Consider the following 23,351-nt stretch of genomic DNA (forward strand, 5'->3'; position numbering starts at 1 on the left):
AGAAAATATGTTAATTAATTCATATCCTTGGGATATTCATTCACAGTGCTGTAGTGCTCGTCCAAGCTGGTATTTGCTGTAATACAGATGATAAGCAATGTAACATACTATGCATAACATGGGCAGTGATCTTGTTAAACCTTGAGTAGATCATGTTATATAGTTGTAATATTTTTGTAGCTGTTTAGATATGTCTCCTTGAACACCTGGACATTTAGCTTGCTATCATTTTTTTTTTTTACAGGCAATGTGGTAAATATTCAGACTGGACAATGGGTTGGGAAACAGAGTGGATTGGGAGCAGGTTTGGACTCTTTCTATGAATATCTTCTGAAATCCTATATATTGTTTGGAGAAAGCGAAGACCTGGAGATGTTTAATGCTGCATATGAAAGCATTCAAAATCATCTGAGAAGAGGGTACGATATTCCTTATATACTGAGGGTATGGGGAATAATTATCATGTGGCTACAGCTTTGATTTGAATTTTAAAATGTTATGCTTTCTACCTTGTTCATAACAGATTTCACTGCAGTGGAGAATGTACTGATAATTTAATAATATCTGTAATTTTTCATGGGTTTTATTGATCCTACTGAGAAAAGGAAGAACAATGATGGAAGAAGGATTAGTTTAAAAAAAATTGCCATCAACAATTATATAAAACAACTATAAATTTATAAAATTTTAAAAGCACTGCACCTTTAAATATCACTTTTAAGCACTGGGTTTTCTTGTTAACCTCTACTTAAAAGCAATGAGTAATTTAAAGAGTGGCACAGTAATGTGATTATTAGCATTGCAGTCTTGCAGCTGTAAAGACTCCAGTTCTAATTTAAGTGTGCTGTCAACATGGAGTTGGTATGCTCTCCATGTAGATTTCTTTTTGGTGCTCTAATATTCTTCCATATGGCAAATGTATTGGTTAATTGCTCACTGTAAATTGTCCCAGGTCAATCAGTGATGAGAGAATCGTGTTGGGAAGGGGAAGTTAATGGGAGAGCAAGAGGAAAATTTGAATTAGTTTAATAGATGCTTGATGGTCACCGTGGATGTGGTGAGACAAAGGGACAGTTTTCTAGTTATATTATTAGTTTTAGACATAAAGCACGGTAACAGGCCCTTTCTGCCCACAATCCTATGCCACCCAATTGACCTACAACCCCCAGTACATTTTTAATGGTGGTGGAAACCCATGCATACATGGAGAGAATGTACAAACTCTTTACAGACAGTATAGGATTCGAACCCAAGTCCTGGTTGCTGGTGTTGTAATACTACCCAATATGCTAACTGTGCCGCCCAAATTAAGAATCTAACAGAAATGCATGTAGGCCATAAGGCCCCTTGAACTAATAGAAAGTGGTGAACTAATTTGGACTGTCAGCTGCTTTATAATTTTGGGTTTCTGGAAGATGGCTTTTAATGTGAACAGTTTTTAAAATTGAATGATGCAATTTAGTGATATGAGATGTATGTTGCTAAAATTTGCTGCTTTCTTGCAAGATTGAATTTTCTTTTCAACTTCTTTTGTATGATTTTATTATTTAGCTGTTTGATGTATACAATGTCTACAAATTTAACTTTGGTCTGCAGATCAGATTGCCCCATGTTTGGAAATGAGTCTTATAATCATATTTGCCAGAAATGACTGCTTGATGTAAAGTGATGGTGATTAAACCATCTTGTTAGGAATTAAAGTACCTTTAAAGAAATTGCTCGAGACAAAAATTGAGAACAAAGAACATTTATTACTACAACAATGCAAAGTTGGGTGCTTCCCCTTACCCTGGGAATACACACACATACTGGGGCTCACCCAACTTTTATACAGTCAATTTCAGTATCAGAATGCCCTCCCCCTTACATTCTTCTGCCCCCCTGGATGGGTTTGGCATAGGTAATCCTTCCTGCCTACGTGCAGTTTCAGTACACTTGGAGGACCAGGGGGTATCTTGTGGGTGCCCCATCATGTCATTGTCTTTATTCACACCTTCCTGATTCTCTGGGCTACAGTCTCTTGATATGCAAAGTTGACTCATCCTGTCTAGGGTTGGCTAATTTCATATGTATAAATCTGTGTATGGTTAGCTAATTAGAAATGTATGACTTGGTACTTCTGTCCAGGGCTAGGAGACCCTTATCTGATCCAGACTACCTCACTTCCTACATTCTATTGTACCTTACCATTCCTTATCTTAGTCCTATGGTCTTGTCACAAAGACTAGAAGATTCTTATGTTAATCGTGCTGACTCTGCTTTCCTGCATCCTAAGCCCCAAGCTTATCCTGTTTGAACTGGTTACAGCCATTTTACTGATGAACTTTATTTTCTTCCATGTTCATAATTTTAGATCAATTTTCCCATCTCTCACAATCCTCACTTTTCTTTTAGATCAGTAATACTGATCTTTCACCATGATCAGTGTTACTGATCTTTGGTTACTAGTGTCAGTGTGACTGATTTCCCCCCCCCCTCTTTCCTCACTTTTCTTTTAGATCAGTAACACTGATCTTTCAAGTGTAAGGTGTAGCTTTACCCAGCTGGTCAATAACCGAATTGTAATGTCTGTGTAAAGTCTTTAGGTAGGGGAGCACCATGAAGGTCAGAGTAGCGAGTCCAGCTGCTTATTAGGGTTTCGAGTATCAGGCTCCAGTTCTCAGTAAAGAGTCTAGTCCATCCCATACGTTGAAATATTGAAGCAGTGTCTTTGAAGCACACGACTTTTGTAAGCGTTGTCCCGACGAAGTCTGTGAGAGACGCTGCCTTCAGCAGCGAACGAGTAGCAGTCTGTGAGAAGCGCTGCCTTCAGCAGCGAACGAGTAGCAGTGTGTGAGAAGCGCTGCCTTCAGCAGCGAACGAGTAGCAGTCTGTGAGAAGCGCTGCCTTCAGCAGCGAACGAGTAGCAGTCTGTGAGAAGCGCTGCCTTCAGCAGCGAACGAGTAGCAGTCTGTGAGAAGCGCTGCCTTCAGCAGCGAACGAGTAGCAGTGTGTGAGAAGCGCTGCCTTCAGCAGCGAACGAGTAGCAGTGTGTGAGAAGCGCTGCCTTCAGCAGCGAACGAGTAGCAGTAGTCAGGCGGTTCCGTTGAATTGTGGCTAGTATCTGATGTCCTCTTCAGCCCCGAACCCTAGGGCCACCGATCTCCGAAGGCTATCTGGAGCCTGATATTAAAGTGTCAAGCAGCTCACGTTGTTGGTAACTGGTGCTCCCTTTCATGGGGTGATGAAAAGTGACCAAGCTGGGGGGGGGATTGTTTCTTGTGATTTAACTGTGTGTTGCAGCTTGTCTGCTAACATTAGCATATGTATCATTGAACTTGGGAGTTGCAGCCTGTCTGTGTACATTAGCATATGTATTAACTCTCTCTCTCTCTCTGTTACATGTACAATCCTGACTACCATTCTGTCTGTCTTTGTCCCACCATGCCCTTTGTGCTATCGCCTCAAAACTCTTGACTTTAATACCTGTGTAGGCTAAGATACAAATTAAATGTACTCCACTAAAGCTGTTCAGTTCCCCTGGTCCGTATTGGAATCCCTTGTTAACCCATATTCCACTATGACTATACATTAAATCTATGCCCTGTCTACATTCTAAAGGAGCACAATTGTAACCTCTGCTGCCCCTATTCCAGGGGGACTTAAAACATTAACGAACAATATTCCAAAAAATGAGTAAAACAACAATGAAAGTAAAACCCATTGAAAGCAGCAATAAAATATAACAATAACTGAATAAACCACAATAAATGTAAAGCTCATTGAAAACAGCAATAAAATACAACAATAACTGAATAAACCACAATAAATGTAAAGCTCATTGAAAACAGCAATAAAATACAACAATAACTGAATAAACCACAAAAAATGTAAAGCTCATTGAAAACAGCAATAAAATACAACAATAACTGAATAAACCATTAAAGAAACGAAAAAAATGTAACATTACGGCACTTTGTCACGGCGCAGTGTAAGTTTCAGGTCTGATGGATGAGGAACTGCACGCCAGGTTGGGGTTTGAATCTGTGTGTCGTGATGTTGTGGTTCAGAAGCTGGTTTAATTCTTTGAATGTGGGTCCAGCCTTTCTCTCTTGTTCTTACTGCGGTGTCTGTAATTAAAAGTACACAGAAGGGACCATCCCAGGCAGGTTTTAGTTGATCCTCTTGCCATGCTTTTACATATAACCAATCACTAGATTTTAATAAAATGAATAACAATCTGACTTTCCTTTGTGTTAGTGTAAAAATTGTAAAATGAAACACAAACCATATTTGCATGGGTTTTTGAATATGTTAGACCTTATTAAAATGCAGTTGGAGCTGCTTGTCTGTATGGGGCACAACCCTCCAATTTGTTAGAGTGAGTACATAACAGACATTGTAGCACAAGAGCCTCTGCAAGAGAACTTGAAACATATTCAACCTTTAGTTCTGCCTTAAGTAAAATGCCTTGTGCCACAGCTCACAGGAGCTGGCCTTATTTAAAACAGTCTGTAAAACAGGCACCAAAAAAAGTTAAAAGATGTTCTTATGAAGATTGCACACACAATCATTTAAGTACAGGCTAGTTTCTATTATATTCCACTTAAAAGTTCTGCTGCATGAATCCTGGAGCTTGTGGAGTCATTAGTGAATCAAGAAATATTGGTGCCATGCCAATTTCATTCTAACATGCCAATTTCTCCAGTCCTTAAGTCAAGATGTACTGAATAGCATCTGGTACAAGATCTGTGAGTTCTTAATGATATTATTATTCTTATGCGCCCAATTGTTCTGAACGATGCCACCAATTTAAATCATATTCCACCTATTGCAGTACTCACACACCACCATAGACCAGTTCGCAGGTTTATTTCTCCATTAAGCTGAATCCACTCGCGCAGGGTTTACCTCCGTGATCATTTACAATGTAACTTCCGCACTACCGGATTTAAATATAAACCTGATGAATGGGGGAAAGTTATCATGAATTAAATAACAGCGGCAATACAGAGAAATTGTGCTGAGGCATTAATTTCACTCCGGAGGAAAATGTACCAGAGAAATGAATGATTAAACTTATAGGAATCCCCAGAGGTATCTTTATTCTCCAGAGGTGGGTGATCTTTAAACTCACGGACCTTGACTGCTGAATGTGTAGAAGAAATACCTCTAACTGCAAGACAAGAGCCCGAAGCCTCAACTTCAAGTGCCACAGTGAACTTAAAGGGACATGCACACTCCCCCTTCAACTGGCTGATCCAGCCACTTTACACATCAGATCCTTTCTTTATCTCACATACACTTAAAGTTAAGATGTATAGAACTCACCCTATTTGCGCAAACATTTCTCCCTGCAAATGTTATAACATCACTCAACTCTCAGGCACTCCCTGTGCAAAATCACATTTAAATACAATTTATTTCATAAATTGGAATTAACTGGTAGTTAAATTCGCTAATTCTACAGTATTGAAAAACGATCATTTATGACATTTAATTTTTAGCATGAATTTTAATCAATATTGGTCAGTGACTGAAGTGGGAAGTCATGATTTATGAAATTATCTCTGGTCTCTACTCTCCCACTCCCTGCACTTCTCCCAACATTCAGGAGCTGGCACACAGTCCCTGCCTTTTCCATGTTACTCATCTACTATTCCTTTAACTGCTTGCATCAAAATGTTAGCCTTTGCTTTCTGCTTATCCTCAGATGTCTGGACAAATGCTTTTTGTGTGATCTGTAGAAGCTGGGTTATTCCCTGCTCATGCCAATTTTCTGTCTTTTGTAATTTTCTCCTAATGTCTGGGGCTGAGTTGGTAACAAAACCTGTTAGTATCAATTGTTCCCCTGCTGGGGATTCTATGTCGAGACCCCCATATTGTATATATATTTGGTCCCAAAAATTGGTCCAACTGTTCGGCACATCCCTGGGGATCTTCTATCAGGGAGGTCAGTTCTTTCTTAAAGTTACGCACTTCAGTACTGGTCAGGGGCACATTTACGAAACCGAGACCCTCTCCCATGGGAACTTCCCGCAGTGGTCTCATCCAATTGGTTTCTGGCTTATTAGGTCTGGGTTCCTGCTCCCTGGGAAATGAATCAAAGGGTTCTGCCCTTTCTTCCTGAAGAGTCTCACGCTGTTCTGAATTAAAGTTACCTCTCTCTCCTGCCAACAGAGGTGGTAATCGAGTGCTTTGTGAGCAAGTTATCATACCACTCCTGCTCTCTTCTCTCTTCTCTAGTGGTGGGGGAGGTGGGGAAGGTGCAGAAGGGTAGGTCATAGGAGGGGAAGGAAAGATAGGAGCTGGCATAGGAGGAACATAAGGTGGAGGGAGGGAATGTAACACATCCCAACCCTGTGATTCAGGGACAAGAGGTTCCTCCTCTCTCTTATCCCTGAATTCTTTCTCATTCAAAACCAGCTGTTCAATGGATCCCTTGAGCCAGCAGGCTGCATATTCCCTGCTCTCAACATTGTCTTTCTGGTTTTGATAGAGCCATAGGTTCAAAGCTTTACACATCCATTCATCCTCGGATCCGAATTTTGGCCAGTACACGGAGCTCCCTTTAACCGGGTATTTAACCCATTCATTACAACAATACCTGACCATCGTCAGTTTGTCTTTACCACGGGTCTTTCCTGTGCCCCACTCAGATAACATCAACCCAAGCGGGCTGTACGTAGCTATCTGGTGGTCACGTCCTGTGTCAGGACTCTCATCTTTACTGCCCGCTATTCCCATGCTTAGAAACAAGTAAAATACCTGACCGTCGTCAGTTTCTCTTTACCACGGGTCTTTCCTGTGCCCCACTCAGATAACATCAACCCAAGCGGGCTGTACGTAGCTATCTGGTGGTCACGTCCTGTGTCAGGACTCTCATCTCTACTGCCCGCTATTCCCATGCTTAGGAACAAGTAAAATACTCTTACCGAGTTCTGGCAGTACTGCTCTAGCGCGCGTCCTTCCGCCGTTTGTTCTCAATGCCTCTTCTCGGATATCACTCGCTTCTTCCACTGACCAGCCACCCGTCGCCCGTGAGTCCAGCTGAATCAGCCGGGGTGCACCTACTCTCGTCGTCGGGGTACTCTGTCAGTGGAGGGAGTGTGATCCCGGACGAACCCCCATTTGTTAGGAATTAAAGTACCTTTAAAGAAATTGCTCGAGACAAAAATTGAGAACAAAGAACATTTATTACTACAACAATGCAAAGTTGGGTGCTTCCCCTTACCCTGGGAATACACACACATACTGGGGCTCACCCAACTTTTATACAGTCAATTTCAGTATCAGAATGCCCTCCCCCTTACATTCTTCTGCCCCCCTGGATGGGTTTGGCATAGGTAATCCTTCCTGCCTACGTGCAGTTTCAGTACACTTGGAGGACCAGGGGGTATCCTGTGGGTGCCCCATCATGTCATTGTCTTTATTCACACCTTCCTGATTCTCTGGGCTACAGTCTCTTGATATGCAAAGTTGACTCATCCTGTCTAGGGTTGGCTAATTTCATATGTATAAATCTGTGTATGGTTAGCTAATTAGAAATGTATGACTTGGTACTTCTGTCCAGGGCTAGGAGACCCTTATCTGATCCAGACTACCTCACTTCCTACATTCTATTGTACCTTACCATTCCTTATCTTAGTCCTATGGTCTTGTCACAAAGACTAGAAGATTCTTATGTTAATCGTGCTGACTCTGCTTTCCTGCATCCTAAGCCCCAAGCTTATCCTGTTTGAACTGGTTACAGCCATTTTACTGATGAACTTTATTTTCTTCCATGTTCATAATTTTAGATCAATTTTCCCATCTCTCACAATCTGATGAGCTTGTGTCATTTTGTGTGCTAATATCTTGATTATATTGTCATTCTTCTTTGTACAATGATACAAATATGAATTAATACTGGAGCCTTTTCCATTTTGAGTTTGTCAACTGATAAATTGTAGTTTTTAAATTTGGACTGATTCTTTGTTATCTGTAGGCGAGAAGCTTGTAATGAAGGAGAAGGAGACCCTCCACTTTATGTTAATGTGAATATGTTGAATGGCCAACTAATGAATACCTGGATTGATTCACTACAGGCATTTTTCCCTGGTCTTCAGGTATGTACATGGATGTTAAAATGGTCACTTTGTAAACCTTTTGTAATCTTTCCAAATATGTTATTTTAAAGCATAAAAATATATTTAGGTTTTAACAGGTGATGTAGAAGATGCAATTTGCCTTCATGCCTTCTATTATGCTATATGGAAACGATATGGGGCTCTTCCAGAACGCTATAACTGGCAGCTTCAAGCACCTGATGTGATGTTTTACCCATTAAGACCTGAATTAGTTGAATCTACTTACCTACTGTATCAGGTATGATAACAGTAATATATTTTGTACTGATCAACCAGATTTCTGTTGATCCTATCTATTCAAATGCCCTTTAATCCCTAGGATAATGATAAATTGTGCATGTAAAATATTGCTTCATAGAGTATAATACAGAGAAGCATTTGGATTTCATTTTAAATTTAGAACAATATGTGAAATATGCATATAGCACAACATTTCTTTAAAGGCAAGTGGAACTGTGGGCAATCATATTGTAGAATAATAGTTATACAGGTCAAGTACCCCTTACCCAAAGAACAATTTTTTTTTTAAGCACCAATATGATGTCACAAAAGGAAAAATTTCAGCACCTGACTTTCCCATGTGTGGCTTTGTTGCTCTGTTGGTGCCTGTTTGATTACAGTAACAGTTAAAAAAAGGAAATCTTTGCTTCTGGCGGGGAAGGTGCCAAATGGAGCTGGGTCCAAGTCTTCAGCATCGGCTGCAGGGTTGGGGACAGGCAGCGGTGGTGGGGAGGTGTTAGGGACCAGTGGCAGTGGTGGTCTTCTTTTGTAAGCAGAGATCAAGTTTTTTTTTGCTAAGTGCAGTAGTACTAAACATTACTTCTTGTGAATTTTTTACTTGTGGCGTCCTGTCGACACTCAAAAAGCCTGCAGTTGTTTATTGTTGCTGTTTAACCACTGATACAGGTTTTCTGCTGATGCTACTGAGCTGCTTAGTTCCATTGTTCCAAAATCCACAAAAACCCCAAATCAGCAAAACTTATGGTCCCAAGCATTTCAGGGTACTCGACCTGTTGGACACTGGAAATGGGTCCTGTGGCCAAACTGGTCCACGTATGGATCCATTGACCTGCAATAGGCCCATTTTTAGATTTTCTTGTCTTAATGTAGTTTCTAATGAAACTTAAGCTTCTGCCAGCTTCAGAAGAGGTGAATAATAATAACAGCTTGGACGTGAAAAACTGTTGTTACAATCTCTTAATAAGCTATACCAACAAAATTATATTTGATATCAAGCTATAATCAGGACAAGAAGTCGGATCAGTGTTAAGTTGTAAAGTGTATATTCAAGAAGTTCCCAAGTGGATTCCATAAATTGAACTTTTGGTAAGTCAGGCAAAGTCATAGCCCAATCCTTTGCAGGAAGCGCTTACCAATGATCTGTGTTGTCAGACGTAGAATATTCTGCATGGCATGGATTGGTATCCTTTGGAGGATGGTGCTCTCTCTCAGTCCAAAATTCACTGTATTAATCTTTGTAATTTCTAATCCATGTTGTAATTTGCTTCAACTGATCCCATGTTACTGTAGATTTGAAATATGGCGACTTTTAGGTTCTAAAATTAGGAAACAAATGTTAACAACTTCCATTTTTTTCGTGTGCTTCACAAAACTTGGATTCATGATGCAGAACCATTCCAGGTGCTTTCCTTGACCCCAAAACATGGAATTAACTCGATTGCAGTATAATTGTTTTAGATACGTGATTTCACCTTTGTCTTAGCCTTGATAAAGGGTCCAGACCCAAAATGTTGATTGACCATTTCTATCCATGGACGCTGTCTGACCTCCTGAGTTTTTCCAGCAATTCTTGTGTGCAGTCCCCATTGATTTGATTGAGATCATTCAGCTTGGTGTAGCCTGGTAACAGTTATTGGTTGTCTCCGTGGAACTTTGAAGTGTTTCTGTCTGGCAACGAACCATTTATTTTCCAGGAAACAGATTATAACCATTTTTAAAAAAAAATACTGCAGTTGAATTTGCACTTTGAAGAAACAGCATTAATTGATTTGATCTCTTTGATTGTTCTATTGTTTTTGTTTTGATTCCAGGCAACAAAAAACCCTTTTTACTTGCATGTAGGAATGGATATCCTTCAAAGTCTGGAGAAGTATACTAAAGTCAGGTCAGTGTTGGAATATAATTCATAGTGTATCTAGGTAATTGTTCATTTATGGATTTTTTTTGGTAAAATGTTAAAAATCAAGTATTGAAGATGATTGCTTTTAAAAGATGCATGAGAGTAAGATTGCTGCATTAGTATTATTAGCTTTTGAATGACTGCACAGAACAGTGGCAAATGTAAATGTTTTGATTTGTTGAATTGCATTTGATAGAAAATAAACTCCTGTGGTACTTTCTGCATTAGCTTAATGAGCCTGAGAAATTTAGATGTATAGGGTTGAGTGAAGTGGGGAGTAAATGGGAATGATTAGAAAATAGGAAAGGAAAAAGTAGAACAGAGTTGCACAGTCCTTTTTGTTAGGTTAAAAACTCAAAAATGCTGGAGGAACCCAGCATGTCATGTAATGTCCATTGGAGGTTAAAATACATAACCAACATTTCAGGTCTGAGCACTCCTTCAAGGTTCTCTTCGTACCTCCAGCATTTTTATGTTTTCACTACAATCACAGAGTCTGCAGACTTTCATGTTTCACTCCCTCATGTTAGGTGCTTGCTTTTCAAGTAATGAAGACTTTGGAATGTCAGCACATACATTTATTTTCACCAACAGCATTATCACTTATGACCCTGGGTGGGGGGGGGGGGGGGGGAGTTGGGAGGGTGCAGGTGGAGAGGGGTGCTGGTGGGGTCTTATTGGCTGTCAATTAGCTTTTCTGTGTGCAGCCAACATAAACAGTGCTTGGGACCAATCTGGAAGAAGTGGTATGGTTCAGAATGAAGCACCAGTGATCATTTCATCTTCTGCCTTTTCCCTATTTTTAATAGTTTCATTGTTGCACAAATTCTACTGCATCTCCAACTATTTCAGGCTCTGTTAAAAGATTATTGACTTCCATTGCTGCATTGTTCCCTCTCCAATGATGTCGCATCTTCTGAATATTTCCAACATTTTTCTCTTTTTCTGATTTCTCATGTGTATTAGTTAAACAAATTAACAGTTAACGTGGTTAGTATCAACCACTTGCAATTAAAATTAATGTCTCGTGCCTCTTGACTGCAAAATCAAGTTACAAATCGTCATTTTCTTTTGCCTTGTCTGAAGCATGTCCTCTCTCCAAACACCTGTCAAACTATGCAACTAATAAATTGTTAGTGTAATGAGATTAAGACCATCCACGGAGGTTCAGAATTATATTTTGGTGGTATAAGATTGGTTATTTGTTATAATCTCACATCACTGCTGGTTTCAGATTTAGCATCAATATTATTCAGAGGTTTAATTTTTACTCAGATATTTAATTTGGAACTTTGAATGCATTAATGAGTGAGAGAAACTGCATTAATTTAGAGGAGCGATTTTCTTTTCAGAATAATTGAAATTTCATCATGAATCTTTTGTATTTTATCCATGTGCATTGCATATTCCATCTCTACCCCCCTTCACTATTAAATCACCCATATTTAGTTCCTTGCAATATATTGTAACCTTAAAGCTTCTTGTGTATGAAAACTTTGTGCACTGCTGTACAGGAGGCTTAATTCATTTTTGACATTTGTTTAAACTTGTTGGAACATATTTACTTTCTGCAATTCCTTGGTAACTATTATTTAATCTTCTATTCTTCAGGATTTTTTTGTTATTCCTATACACCCAGTTCTCGTTTCTCAATCAGTATTGATCATTTGCCAGTTTTTTTTGGGGTTACTCTTCTAAGGAGCTTAATCTCAATCCAGTTCAGGGTTTGTATCATTGGGGATTCTTTTTTAATGGATTTCCTTTCATCAGAAGGACTTCCTGATTCCTCCTGCACCTGGTGATTTTCCTGGCATCAATTATATATCATTTAGTTTTTACATTGCTTTATAAAAATCTACTCAAGCTGCCACAACATGTCCAAGTTTGTGGCAATGAATAATTTTGACTAAGCTGCCTTCACCAGTAACTTGGGCTATTTTTCCCTATGGGTGCTGCCTGGTGTGTTTTTTTTCTTCCCTGGCAATTTCTTTTTATTTTAGTTTGAAATCAAACCTGCAGTTTGATTTCCATTCTTTTGATTGTTATGCTTGCAGAGGATTAAAAAATATACCAAGAAGCAGTAATTCTGATTCACTGCAATTCGAACCTATTCTATGACATTTTGTGGCACTTAAGTTATTGTTGGCTGTTCTATTTGGAAACAGATGTGGTTATGCTACACTTCATCATGTGATAGACAAGTCGAAGGAAGACCGAATGGAGAGCTTCTTTCTCAGTGAGACATGTAAATATTTATATTTGGTATGTCACTTCTGTAAACATTTTTTAATACTTTTTTAAAAAAGCTTGTTTCATGGAGCAAGTTATTATCTGGATGAGGCTGGTGAAAACAAATTCAAAGATAATTTTTTAAGGTAGTGGATAAGTAATAGAATTAAAAATAAATTCTGGGACCATGGAAAAAGGGTAGAGTAGAACTGATTATAATTTTAAACAGTCAGCCTCAGGTATAATGGACATATTGTAGTGTTGGGTCATTCAACAATGTTATTGTTTGCACAACTGTCAAGGGCAATTGAAGCATGGTATGTAACCCAGAAATAACTACTCTGTGAATGACGCTGTTAATTGTAATTGCAATGTGATAAGTTTTCTTTCAAAATCTGAACTGTTAAAGAGGTCATTGTAATTTCTTATAGAAAATATTGGCTCAAGCATATCGAAGGCATGATGTGTTCAGGTGAAATAGAAATGGAATCTTGAGTTTGTGGAATGTAATTCATGTGTGTGATTAACAGGACTCTAGTTTGGATGCATAACTATAAGCAAAATCACCAAAGCTATGTGTGGATTTTAAAAAATGAGACTGTTCTTGTGAAGGAGTCCTATCTCTATCCTTTGTGTGAAGTAGCTCTCTGACCAACTACAAGTGTACGCCCTATTGAGAACCGTCTGATCTCAGATACATCCAAGGTCACTGCAAGGGCTTAATAAAAATTTTAAAGTTTACTCCGAGACCCACTTTGGCAGGTGTTAGTGGAAGCATCACGCATCATGCATTCGACACAATGGCTCAAAAGCCAAAACAAAGTGATTGCGCTGCCAGCTGTATGATGGTACACAGTATACATCAAACTTATATACAGTACACATATGTAATAGAAGTCTATAATATGTATGTGCGTGTGTTTTTATATATATATATATATGTGTGTGTATGTGTGTGTATGTGTGTGTATGTGTGTGTATGTGTGTGTGTGTGTGTGTGTGTGTGTGTGTGTGTGTGTGTGTGTGTGTGTGTGTGTGTGTGTGTGTGCGCGCGCGTCTGCCTGTCCTGCATCGGACTTGTCAGCCACAAACGAGCCTGCAGCTGACGTGGACTTTTTACCTCCTCCATAAATCTTCGTCCGCGAAGCCAAGCCAAAGAAGATATATGTGTGTGTGTGTATATGTGTGTTTGTGTATATATGTGTGTGTTGGTATATTGTAGTAGGTAAATTATTGGAAGGTGTTCTAAGAGATTAGACATACAAGCATTTTGATAGCCAAGGAGTGATTAGGGATAGTCAACATGGCTTTATATGTGGTAGGTCATGTTTAACCCATCTTGAAGAGTTTTTCCAAAGAGGTTATCAGGAAAGGCTAGACATTGTCTACATGGACAATAGCAAGGCCTTTGACAAGGTCCAACTTGGAGATTAGTCAAGAAGGTTCAGACGATCGGTATTCATGGTGAAGTAATAAACTGAAGTAACAAAATGGCTGGATGGGAGAAACCAGTGAGTAGTGGTGGATGATTGCTTCTCAGACTGGACACTTGTGACTAGTTGTATGCCTCAGGAATTGGTACGGGGACCATTGTTGTTCGTTATCTAGGTCAATGATCTGGATGATAATGTGGTAAATTAGATCAGCAAGTTTGTAGATGACACCAAGAATCGAGGTGTGGACAGCAAAGTAGGTTTTCAAAGCTTGTAGAGGGATCTGGACCAGCTGAAAAAATGGGATGAAAAGTGGCAGATGGAATTTAATTCATAGAAGTGTAAGGTGTTGCATTTTGGAAGAACAAATCAAGAAACGGCATACATGGTAAATGGGAGGGCACTGAAGGGTGCAGTAGAACAGAGGAGTCTGGGAATACAGATACATAATTCCCTGTGGCATCACAGGTTGATAGGGTTGTAAAGATATTTTTGGAATATTGGCCTTCATAAATCAAAGTATTGAGTATAGGAGTTGGAATGTTAAGGTAAGGTTAATGAGACATTGGTGAGGCCACATTTGGAATACTGTATGCAGTTTTGGTCACCTAGCTATAAGAAAGATATCAATAAGATAGAGTGCAGAGAAGATTTAGTAGGATGTTGCCCAGACTTCAGGAACTGAGTTACAGGGAAAGGTGAAACAGGTTAGACTTTATTCTCTGGAGCATAGAAGAATGAGGGGAGATTTGAAATTATGAGGGGAATAGAGTAAATGTAGATAGGCTTTTTCCACTGAGGGTAGGTGAGATACAAACCTGAGGACATGGGTTCAGGGTGAAAGGGGAAAAGTTTAGGGGAAACACTAGGGGAAAACATCTTCACACAGAGAGTGGTGGGGGTTTGGAATGAGCTGCCAGCTGAAGTGAAGAGTAAAGGCTCAATTTTAACATTTGAGAAAAATTTGAACAGGTACATGGATGGGAGAGGTATGGAGGGTATGGTCTGGGTGCAGGTCAGTGGGACTAGGCAAAAGAAAAATGGTTTGGCACAAACTGGAAGGGCGGAAGGGGCCTGTTTCTGTGTTGTAGTGTTCTATGGTTCTAAGTTGTATGTCATGCAACATTGGATCCTTTTAAAAAAGGAACAAAATAGTCCATTTTCCCCTTTGTATTTTGCTATTCTGCCATTCAGTTTGATAATGGATGATCTTTTACCTCGATGACCTTTTCTTGCTCTTAATCCCATATTTCTTGACTCCCTTAAGATTTAAAATATTGATTGTGTTGATATCAATGCATGCCTCTATTTCAAAATAACTAACTCCTTATATAAAATAACAGGTTGTTTCCAATTCAATCTTCATGAACAATTTATTGTGTGAAATATTGTTGAATGTCTACTGGAAATTTCTTCCATTGTTGCTATTTACAGCATTATTTGTTGACCTTCGAAACAAATGTGTCAGTACATTATAACAAATATTATAATTTCTTACCATATGAAAATCGATTATGGTTCATTGTCATCAAGTCATGCATGTCTAAATAAATTATCACTCTGTAGCATACAAAAGGTAAAAATAAGTTTTGCACAGCCAGCACTGGACTAAATCTGGGTTCACAATCCCTTTATTCAGGATGCCATTTCCACTTGATCATTAACATTTGTGACCTCTTGATAAGGGTTTTATAAAGACACAAACGAAGTTTCCATTTTTCATGAAGTATAGGTTGTGAAGCTTTAAATGTTATCTGTCATTTTAAATATTAGAAAAATAAAATTCATCAAACTAATTTATTTGGCTTTCATTACCCAACAACTCCTTTCCATAGCTGGATCTATGTTCGTGTTCGGAAGCTCAATCTGAAAGTTCTTCCTTGAATTGAGAAGCTTAATTAAATCATTTTACTTTTGATGCCTTGTATATTAATGATGCACGGTATATATTTGAAGCTGTTACTTGAGTTGTTTCTAAATATATCTGTTTAAAGGAGACTGCTTTGCTGCAGTGATGCCAATTGGTCAGATGAAAGGTTATAGAGAGAAGGCTGGGCAGTGGGGCCGATTTGGGGGAAAATGGATCAGCTCATAATTAAACAGTGGGGGAGGCTCATTGGGCTGGTCTAACTTTTCATCTTGTCTTTGTTTTGAATGAATGATCAGCTATTTGATGAAGACAACCCACTCCACAGATCAGGGAGCAAATACCTTTTTACAACAGAAGGCCATATTTTGCCAATAGATAAACTTTTCAGAGAAAAACCTTGGGAAGATATCCTCTCAAAAGAAGAGGGCCCTATAGATTACTCTTCTGTGCTGGACCACAGACCTGCGAATTCCAGCATCAATGTAAGTAATTTGTGATTTAAAATATTTTTTCTATGTACTGAACAATATTGAAATTGGAATGTGTTGTAATTTATCACTCACTCCTCTCCCACCTTGCACCTAATTGTCCATCATTTGATGTGTCCATTTGAATTGGAGAATAATTATCTTCTTGCAATTTCAACAAAAATGCAGCTGTTTCATCTGAGTCTCTTGTTACTGTGGTTGAGGTCAATGACCCTCTTCCAAAATATTTTTTCCCCTTTGTATTTTGCTATAGTAAAAACTGCTTGCTTTGAAAATGCTTCCACAGTGCAGCAGAGTTCCCAGTGAGCGGAGATATGCGCTGCCCTTGAAAGGAGTTTACATGCAACAGATTGACCAGATGGTGGGACTTCTTTGAACAGACTTCATCTCGAATGCAGGGACTTAACCTTCATCTATGCAACTTTTAACTATGTGTACAAAGGTTTAGCATTTATTTATTAAGATTTTTACAACTTATCTGAAAACATTTCTAGGACATGTAATTTCATCTCCACAATAATGATATTACGTCTGCACCTTGTTTCAATCAAGGAATAAAATATTTTTGTTAAAATAGGTGGGTTTTTGACACACAATGTCTTCTATGAAGGCAGAGGATTAATCATTTGCAATGCTCATCTAGAAAAAATAAAATGTCAGAATTGTGCCAGATATTTGCTTAAATCCACTTTTGTAATTGCCCAGTTTTAAATGTGCAACTATGTGAAAGAAGAAAGTTTGAGAACATCGTGATAACTAAATTAATACTGATATGTATGCTTCACTTTAGTGTAAGGATCAAGCAATGCTATGAAGGATTATGAAAGAGCATTAATACATTCTTGAGTTGGTGAGTCAAAGTGTTGGGAGTGTCTGTAGCAAAAAGGTACAACTTTGGATTTGGCTTGTGTGCCTTCAAACTATCATTGCATTTAACGAACATATCTAGTGCGATATCTGTCTGGTCATCAGACTACGTTGATGTTCGTGAGCTCTCTAATGTGTGTTCACAGTGCTTGATATGGTTGGATTCCTGACTCTGTTTATACCAAAGTGTGCCATATTCACATTTGTTAACCACATCATGGTTTATTTTTGTGGATGATCTGCATCTTGTTTGTACATGTAAAAGCAGCTGAGACATTACTGCTTGTCACAACTTGACACAAAGCATGTCAATCAGTTTAAGAACTCTGAAATTTGATTAAACCAGCATTCTAACAATTCCTCCTCTCATGTTTCAGAGTGATTCCCTCAGAAGGCCAATTTAAAATAGTCGGGTTTTATTTTGATAACATTTGCTATTTGAAACTTACTCAAACTTTTGGCAAATGATAAGTGATGGGATTCAATAAAGAAACAAAAGACTAAAAGCAAGTGAAGAATCAGTCCTTAGTTTAACTAGAGAGTCTGAAAATGATTCAGGAAAGGAGATGCAAACTGAGTAACAGATCTTTTCAAGATTTAGACAGGATATAATGCCTTTCCGCCACCGAGTGTTTGCGGGCATGCCAGCATCCTTCATCTTAATAATGCGGCACATCTGGCCAAAAGAGAGGTGAAGGATAGAGTGGGACATTTGATTGGAGTTAAACGAATGTCGTCTTCTCCAGTGGTACCGCAAAGGTTTAGTTCTAGATTGAAATTGAGGATTAGGGATAAGGTTTGAAAAATGGCCCTCTAGTCTATTTCGAGGCTAGGACACATCTAAAGCATGTGAATAAGGGAAGCCTCACCTCTCCTATATTTGTCACAGCAGGGATTCAGAAATAGACACATTTCAACCCCTCTAACTGGCTACCTTTACGTCTTGTCCCCTGCCTGTCCTTCCTCACCAACTCAGGGCACATAGCATCATGCTTTTATCCTTCTACCCTAATCTTTGCCCTCACATTCTGATTTCCACCCTCCTACCAAACTAGTTTAAACTCTCCCCAACAGCTCTAGTAAACCTACCCACCAGGATATTGGTCCCCTTCCAGTTCAGGTGTAGCCTTGCCTTTTTCTACAGGTCAAACATTCCCCAGAAGAGATCCCAGTGATCTAGAAATCTGAACCCCTGCCCCTTGCATTAACTCTTTAGCTATGTAATCATCTGCCACAACTTCCTGTTCCTACCCTCTCTGGTCCATGGCACAGACAGTAATCCAGAGATTACCACCCTTGAGGTCCTGCTTTTTAACTTCTTTCCTAACTCCCTATATTCCCTCTTCAGGACCTCATCCCTACTCCTATCAATGTCATTGGTCCACATGTGGTCCACGACATCTGGCTGCTCACTCATCCCCTCCAGAATGCTATGAACTTGATCAGAGGCATCCCTGAGCCTGGCACCTGGAGGCAACATTCCATCTGAGAGTCTCTATCTCATTCACATAACCTATATAATCTCCTTATCAATGTCCCCAATTACCATTGTTCTCCTCCCCCTTCCCTTCTGAGCCAAGGGGGCCAGCCTTTGTGCCAGAGATGTGACCACCTTGTCCCTGGAAGATTGTTCCTCCCGACAGTATCTAACAGTATACTTGTTGAGGGGAATGGCCACAGGTGTGCTCTGCACTGTCTGCCTCTCCTTACAGTCATCCAGTTCCTCTTCTGCCTTTTAGGGGTGACTGTCTCCCTGAAGCCTCCCCTCTATCACTGCCTCCCAAATGATCCAGAGTTCATCCAGCTCCAGCTTCCTAACACAGTCTCCCAGGAGCTGCAGCTGGATACACCCCATGCAGGTGTAGTTACCAGGGACAATAATGCTGCCCCAGATTTTCCACATGCTGCACTCAGCATTCCACTGCCATAAATCTCTCCATTAACCCTTCCTACCTTAAAATCAAATACCTTCTTGGAAGCAAGTTCTTCCTCAGCCTCTGTTGTCAAAGCCTCTTAGTCCCACTCCTACCCTGAGACATTTTTGGCGGCTCTCCACTGGCCACTCTTTATCTACCCCACCTTTTATTTGTCCCTGGTAATTATCTCAAGAACACACTCTCACAAATTACACTCCTTTTAACCCTTCAGTTGCCCTCCATGTTCTTTCAAAAAAAAACACTCACCACAGATGGTTCCCTGCAAACGCCATGCTCCTAAGCTTTTCACTCCTCCTCTTGCCATGACGATCCTGAGGTTACAAATGTCCTGAGTCCCGACCACAGCACTCTTTTTAAAGGACACCTCAGCTGATTCCCCACACACACCCCGCGCTCCCAAGCCCTTCACTCCTCTTGCCATGTTGGTCCCGCGGTCGCAATGTCCTGAGTCCTGACCAGTGCTCTTTTTTTAAGATATTATACATTTCCCAAGTTCCCTCTCTTCAAGCTATTTTCTGATTTTCATTGTCTTTGAATTATGTTTAAATTACACATGCAGCCTATTTCTTGTTGAGCATATGTGCACATGCATATTCTCTCTTCTGTCATTGGAAAATTCATGTGTGAAATTGTGAATACTTGAGATCAGACCTGTTGAGTGTGCTCAACCACACCTCTACTGAGTTTTCCAAGCAGGTGGGAAAAGAGAGTGGAGAAAGGTAACAAAGTCTGATGAAAGCTAAAGATTAATATTTTGAGAACAAGCATTGGTGCAGTTCATAACAGTGTGCCTGAGCATGGAAGTTAACTCGAGTGAATGAAACGAGTAAGGTTCAACAGTGGTGCAGTTCATAACAGTGTGCCTGAGCATGGAAGTTAACTCGAGTGAATGAAACGAGTAAGGTTCAACATTGGTGCAGTTCATAAACAGTGCCTGAGCATGGAAGTTAACTCGAGTGAATGAAACGAGTAAGGTTCAACAGTGGTGCAGTTCATAACAGTGTGCCTGAGCATGGAAGTTAACTCGAGTGAATGAAACGAGTAAGGTTCAACATTGGTGCAGTTCATAACAGTGTGCCTGAGCATGGAAGTTAACTCGAGTGAATGAAACGAGTAAGGTTCAACATTGGTGCAGTTCATAACGGTGTGCCTGAGCATGGAAGTTAACTCGAGTGAATGAAACGAGTAAGGTTCAACATTGGTGCAGTTCATAACAGTGTGCCTGAGCATTGAAGTTAACTCGAGTGAATGAAACGAGTAAGGTTCAACAGTGGTGCAGTTCATAACAGTGTGCCTGAGCATGGAAGTTAACTCGAGTGAATGAAACGAGTAAGGTTCAACATTCGTGCAGTTCATAACAGTGCCTGAGCATGGAAGTTAACTCGAGTGAATGAAACGAGTAAGGTTCAACAGTGGTGCAGTTCATAACAGTGTGCCTGAGCATGGAAGTTAACTCGAGTGAATGAAACGAGGAAGGTTCAACATTGGTGCAGTTCATAACAGTGCCTGAGCATGGAAGTTAACTCGAGTGAATGAAACGAGTAAGGTTCAACATTGGTGCAGTTCATAACAGTGTGCCTGAGCATGGAAGTTAACTCGAGTGAATGAAACGAGTAAGGTTCAACATTGGTGCAGTTCATAACAGTGTGCCTGAGCATGGAAGTTAACTCGAGTGAATGAAACGAGTAAGGTTCAACATTGGTGCAGTTCATAACAGTGTGCCTGAGCATGGAAGTTAACTCGAGTGAATGAAACGAGTAAGGTTCAACATTCGTGCAGTTCATAACAGTGCCTGAGCATGGAAGTTAACTCGAGTGAATGAAACGAGTAAGGTTCAACATTGGTGATGCCACAAAACTGCTGATTGCAACCACAGACGGGAAATAACAGTTTCTAACTGAGCCCCAGCAGCTGTGTCTTGCCAACATGGTTTACATACATAAATCTTCGTTAGCTTATTTGTGGCATTTCCAGATGTGCAAGTGACAGCTTTAAGCAACACACTTGATTTGCTCCTCTTGCTCTCCTGCTTTGACCTCCCCCCATCTGCTTGCCCCACTCCCTCTTTTACTGAGCACCCCTCTCATTATCCCATCATCTTGTCTGCCATGCCTTCTCTCTTGCCCTGTGCTTCCTCCATCCCTTCCTTGTACTCTGCTTCCATCTCCTACTTTTTCCTTGTGCGTTGACAGATTTCCTCCTCCTCACCTCCAACTCCAAGATGATGAATCTTATTTCAGTTTGAGTCTTTCTTAGACAAGTGAAATGAGACTGGAAAATCATGGCCGTAATTACAGTGTAATTTATCCTTTTAATATTACTGGAATAAGTTTAGCTGTTTCCTTCCCAGTGCATATCTTGGCATAATTGGATAATCCTGTAGTTTGCCTGCTGTTTTAATGTAATCAATTCATTTTCATTAACCACTGCAATTATCAGGAAACTTCTGTATTGCTCTATGTGGAAGAAGTCTGATTTGGACACAATTATAGAAGAATCTCCCTTCAGCTACTTGTGCAATAATGATGCCAAATATTGTTGCTTAATGTTCTAACATTTTAGCCAATTTCCATTTCTGTTGTACCTTTAGCATAGCCCACCAAGCTGAGTGTTGTTGTAGAGAATGATAAAGCACAGAAGATCTGCCTCATTTTTAACATGTTTGTTGAACATTGTTTTCTTCCAGATAATAGTATTTACTCAAAAGCAAGATGTTTAATATAAAGGAGATGCAGAATTATCAATGTTTACCAAAATCAATGTGCAATACTCTACACTGTTGTATAGAAGAAAAATTGTATAAATTTTATTTTCCCAGAAATAAGCGATGGTATTAAAATTGTCCAAGGACCAAACAAATATCAATAAAAATGTTATGCCATTGTTTTCTTTGATGCTTTATTTCCTCTCCTGTGCCTGACCCAAAATATCCACTCCAGCTGCATCTTATAACCTCAATAATACATTTGAATAAAAGTGGTAGACCCTCCTGCAGCTGAATAGTTTATTTCCAAAACTTGTTAACGTCTCTCAGTCAAAGGATTGAACTATTTTTCACCAAGTGCACAGATTCAAAAATCCAAGTCCATTGATCTCCAAGGTTGCTGTGCAAGTTGATAAAGGCATTAAAAAGGCATATGGTGTGCTGGCCTTCACTAGCTGGGTTGAAGATGGTGGGAAGATCAAGGTAATGTTAGAGTTCTATAAAACTTGTTGAACCAAACTTAAGAGTACATTGAAATCTCGTTAGCATGCAATTTGTTAATCCACGGAATCGCTTATAGCACATGTGCCTGTGGACCCCAAAATTTGCAAATTTTACAAGATAGATGGATGGAAAAAAGGATGGATTTGGCAGATTATTGATATGTGTTTTGCCCTCAAAATCTGTTTCTTTGATCAAGATGACAAAGGGAACCACACATTGGCAACTCCTTTTAAGGAAGGAAAATATTGGGGAAAAACTCCATTGTTTTATAAAATAAGTTGATTAAAATTCAGAATCCCGATATTAAAAGAATGTGCTTGCTTTCTTTCATTGAAAATGTTAGTTCTTGATAGCAGATCCTTCGAAAACTGGTAATATTTGGGTTTGATTATCCATGGGCACACTGACATATATGCATCTGTTCCGCTACTCAGCTGTAACACAGTATAAAATCTTGGACCCCAACCACCTCATTCTAATAAGGTTTTACTGTATTGTGTTCAGTGGAAGCTTTCATGGTGACGCAGAAGAGATTGATCAGGTTGCTGCCTGGATTGGAGAGCATGTCTCATGAAGAATGGTTGACTAAACTGGAACATTTTTAAGAGCAATGCAGGATGAGAGGAGAATTAATAGAGTTGTACGAAATTATTTAGTGGTCAGCCAGGACCCTTTTCCCAGGTAGGATAGGCCAATACCAGAGGACATCTGTTTAAGAGTGGAGGAATGTTTTTTTTTACAGAGTGGTGGGTGCCTGAAATGCATTGCTGGTGGTGAATGCTGGTACAAAAGGGACATTTCAAAGATTCCGATAGGCACGTGGATGTAAGAAAAATAGAGGGTAATGGGCTTGAAGGAAGGAAGATTAAGATGATGGTGGAATAGATCTATATAACATAATGGGCCAAAGGACCTGTACTGTTATAGTTTAAAAACTACGTGTGCTCTGTTGATCAAATGTCTTCAAAATATGTTATCAATTCTCATCTTCCAAACTTCAACCAAAGCGAAGATAAAAAATCATTTACTTCTGCACTCTTTTTCAAAGAAATGTAATGCATTTTATCTTGC

At 39.6% G+C, this 23,351-nt stretch overlaps 1 protein-coding gene across 2 annotated transcripts in view; it reads left to right on the top strand.

Moving 5' to 3' along the window:
• The window catches only part of edem1 (ER degradation enhancer, mannosidase alpha-like 1), a 58,547-nt gene extending 36,590 nt beyond the window's left edge, over positions 1 to 21,957 (top strand). The window contains exons 6-13 of one of the 2 annotated variants that reach the window (XR_011357366.1): positions 245 to 419; positions 7,967 to 8,087; positions 8,176 to 8,346; positions 10,160 to 10,233; positions 12,414 to 12,510; positions 16,077 to 16,262; positions 16,555 to 19,975; positions 20,047 to 21,957. Coding sequence is in view for 1 of the 2 variants with exons in the window: in XM_069936931.1 (XP_069793032.1) it covers positions 245 to 419; positions 7,967 to 8,087; positions 8,176 to 8,346; positions 10,160 to 10,233; positions 12,414 to 12,510; positions 16,077 to 16,262; positions 16,555 to 16,644 (914 nt within the window). In the remaining variant the exon portion in view is untranslated. Of the gene's footprint in view, positions 1 to 244; positions 420 to 7,966; positions 8,088 to 8,175; positions 8,347 to 10,159; positions 10,234 to 12,413; positions 12,511 to 16,076; positions 16,263 to 16,554 lie in introns of both variants that reach the window. The other variant, XM_069936931.1, reaches the window with a different exon arrangement.
• The last annotated feature ends 1,394 nt before the right edge of the window (positions 21,958 to 23,351 follow it).

This window comes from Narcine bancroftii, chromosome 5 (genome assembly GCF_036971445.1).
Source record: "Narcine bancroftii isolate sNarBan1 chromosome 5, sNarBan1.hap1, whole genome shotgun sequence".
NCBI lineage: Eukaryota > Metazoa > Chordata > Chondrichthyes > Torpediniformes > Narcinidae > Narcine > Narcine bancroftii.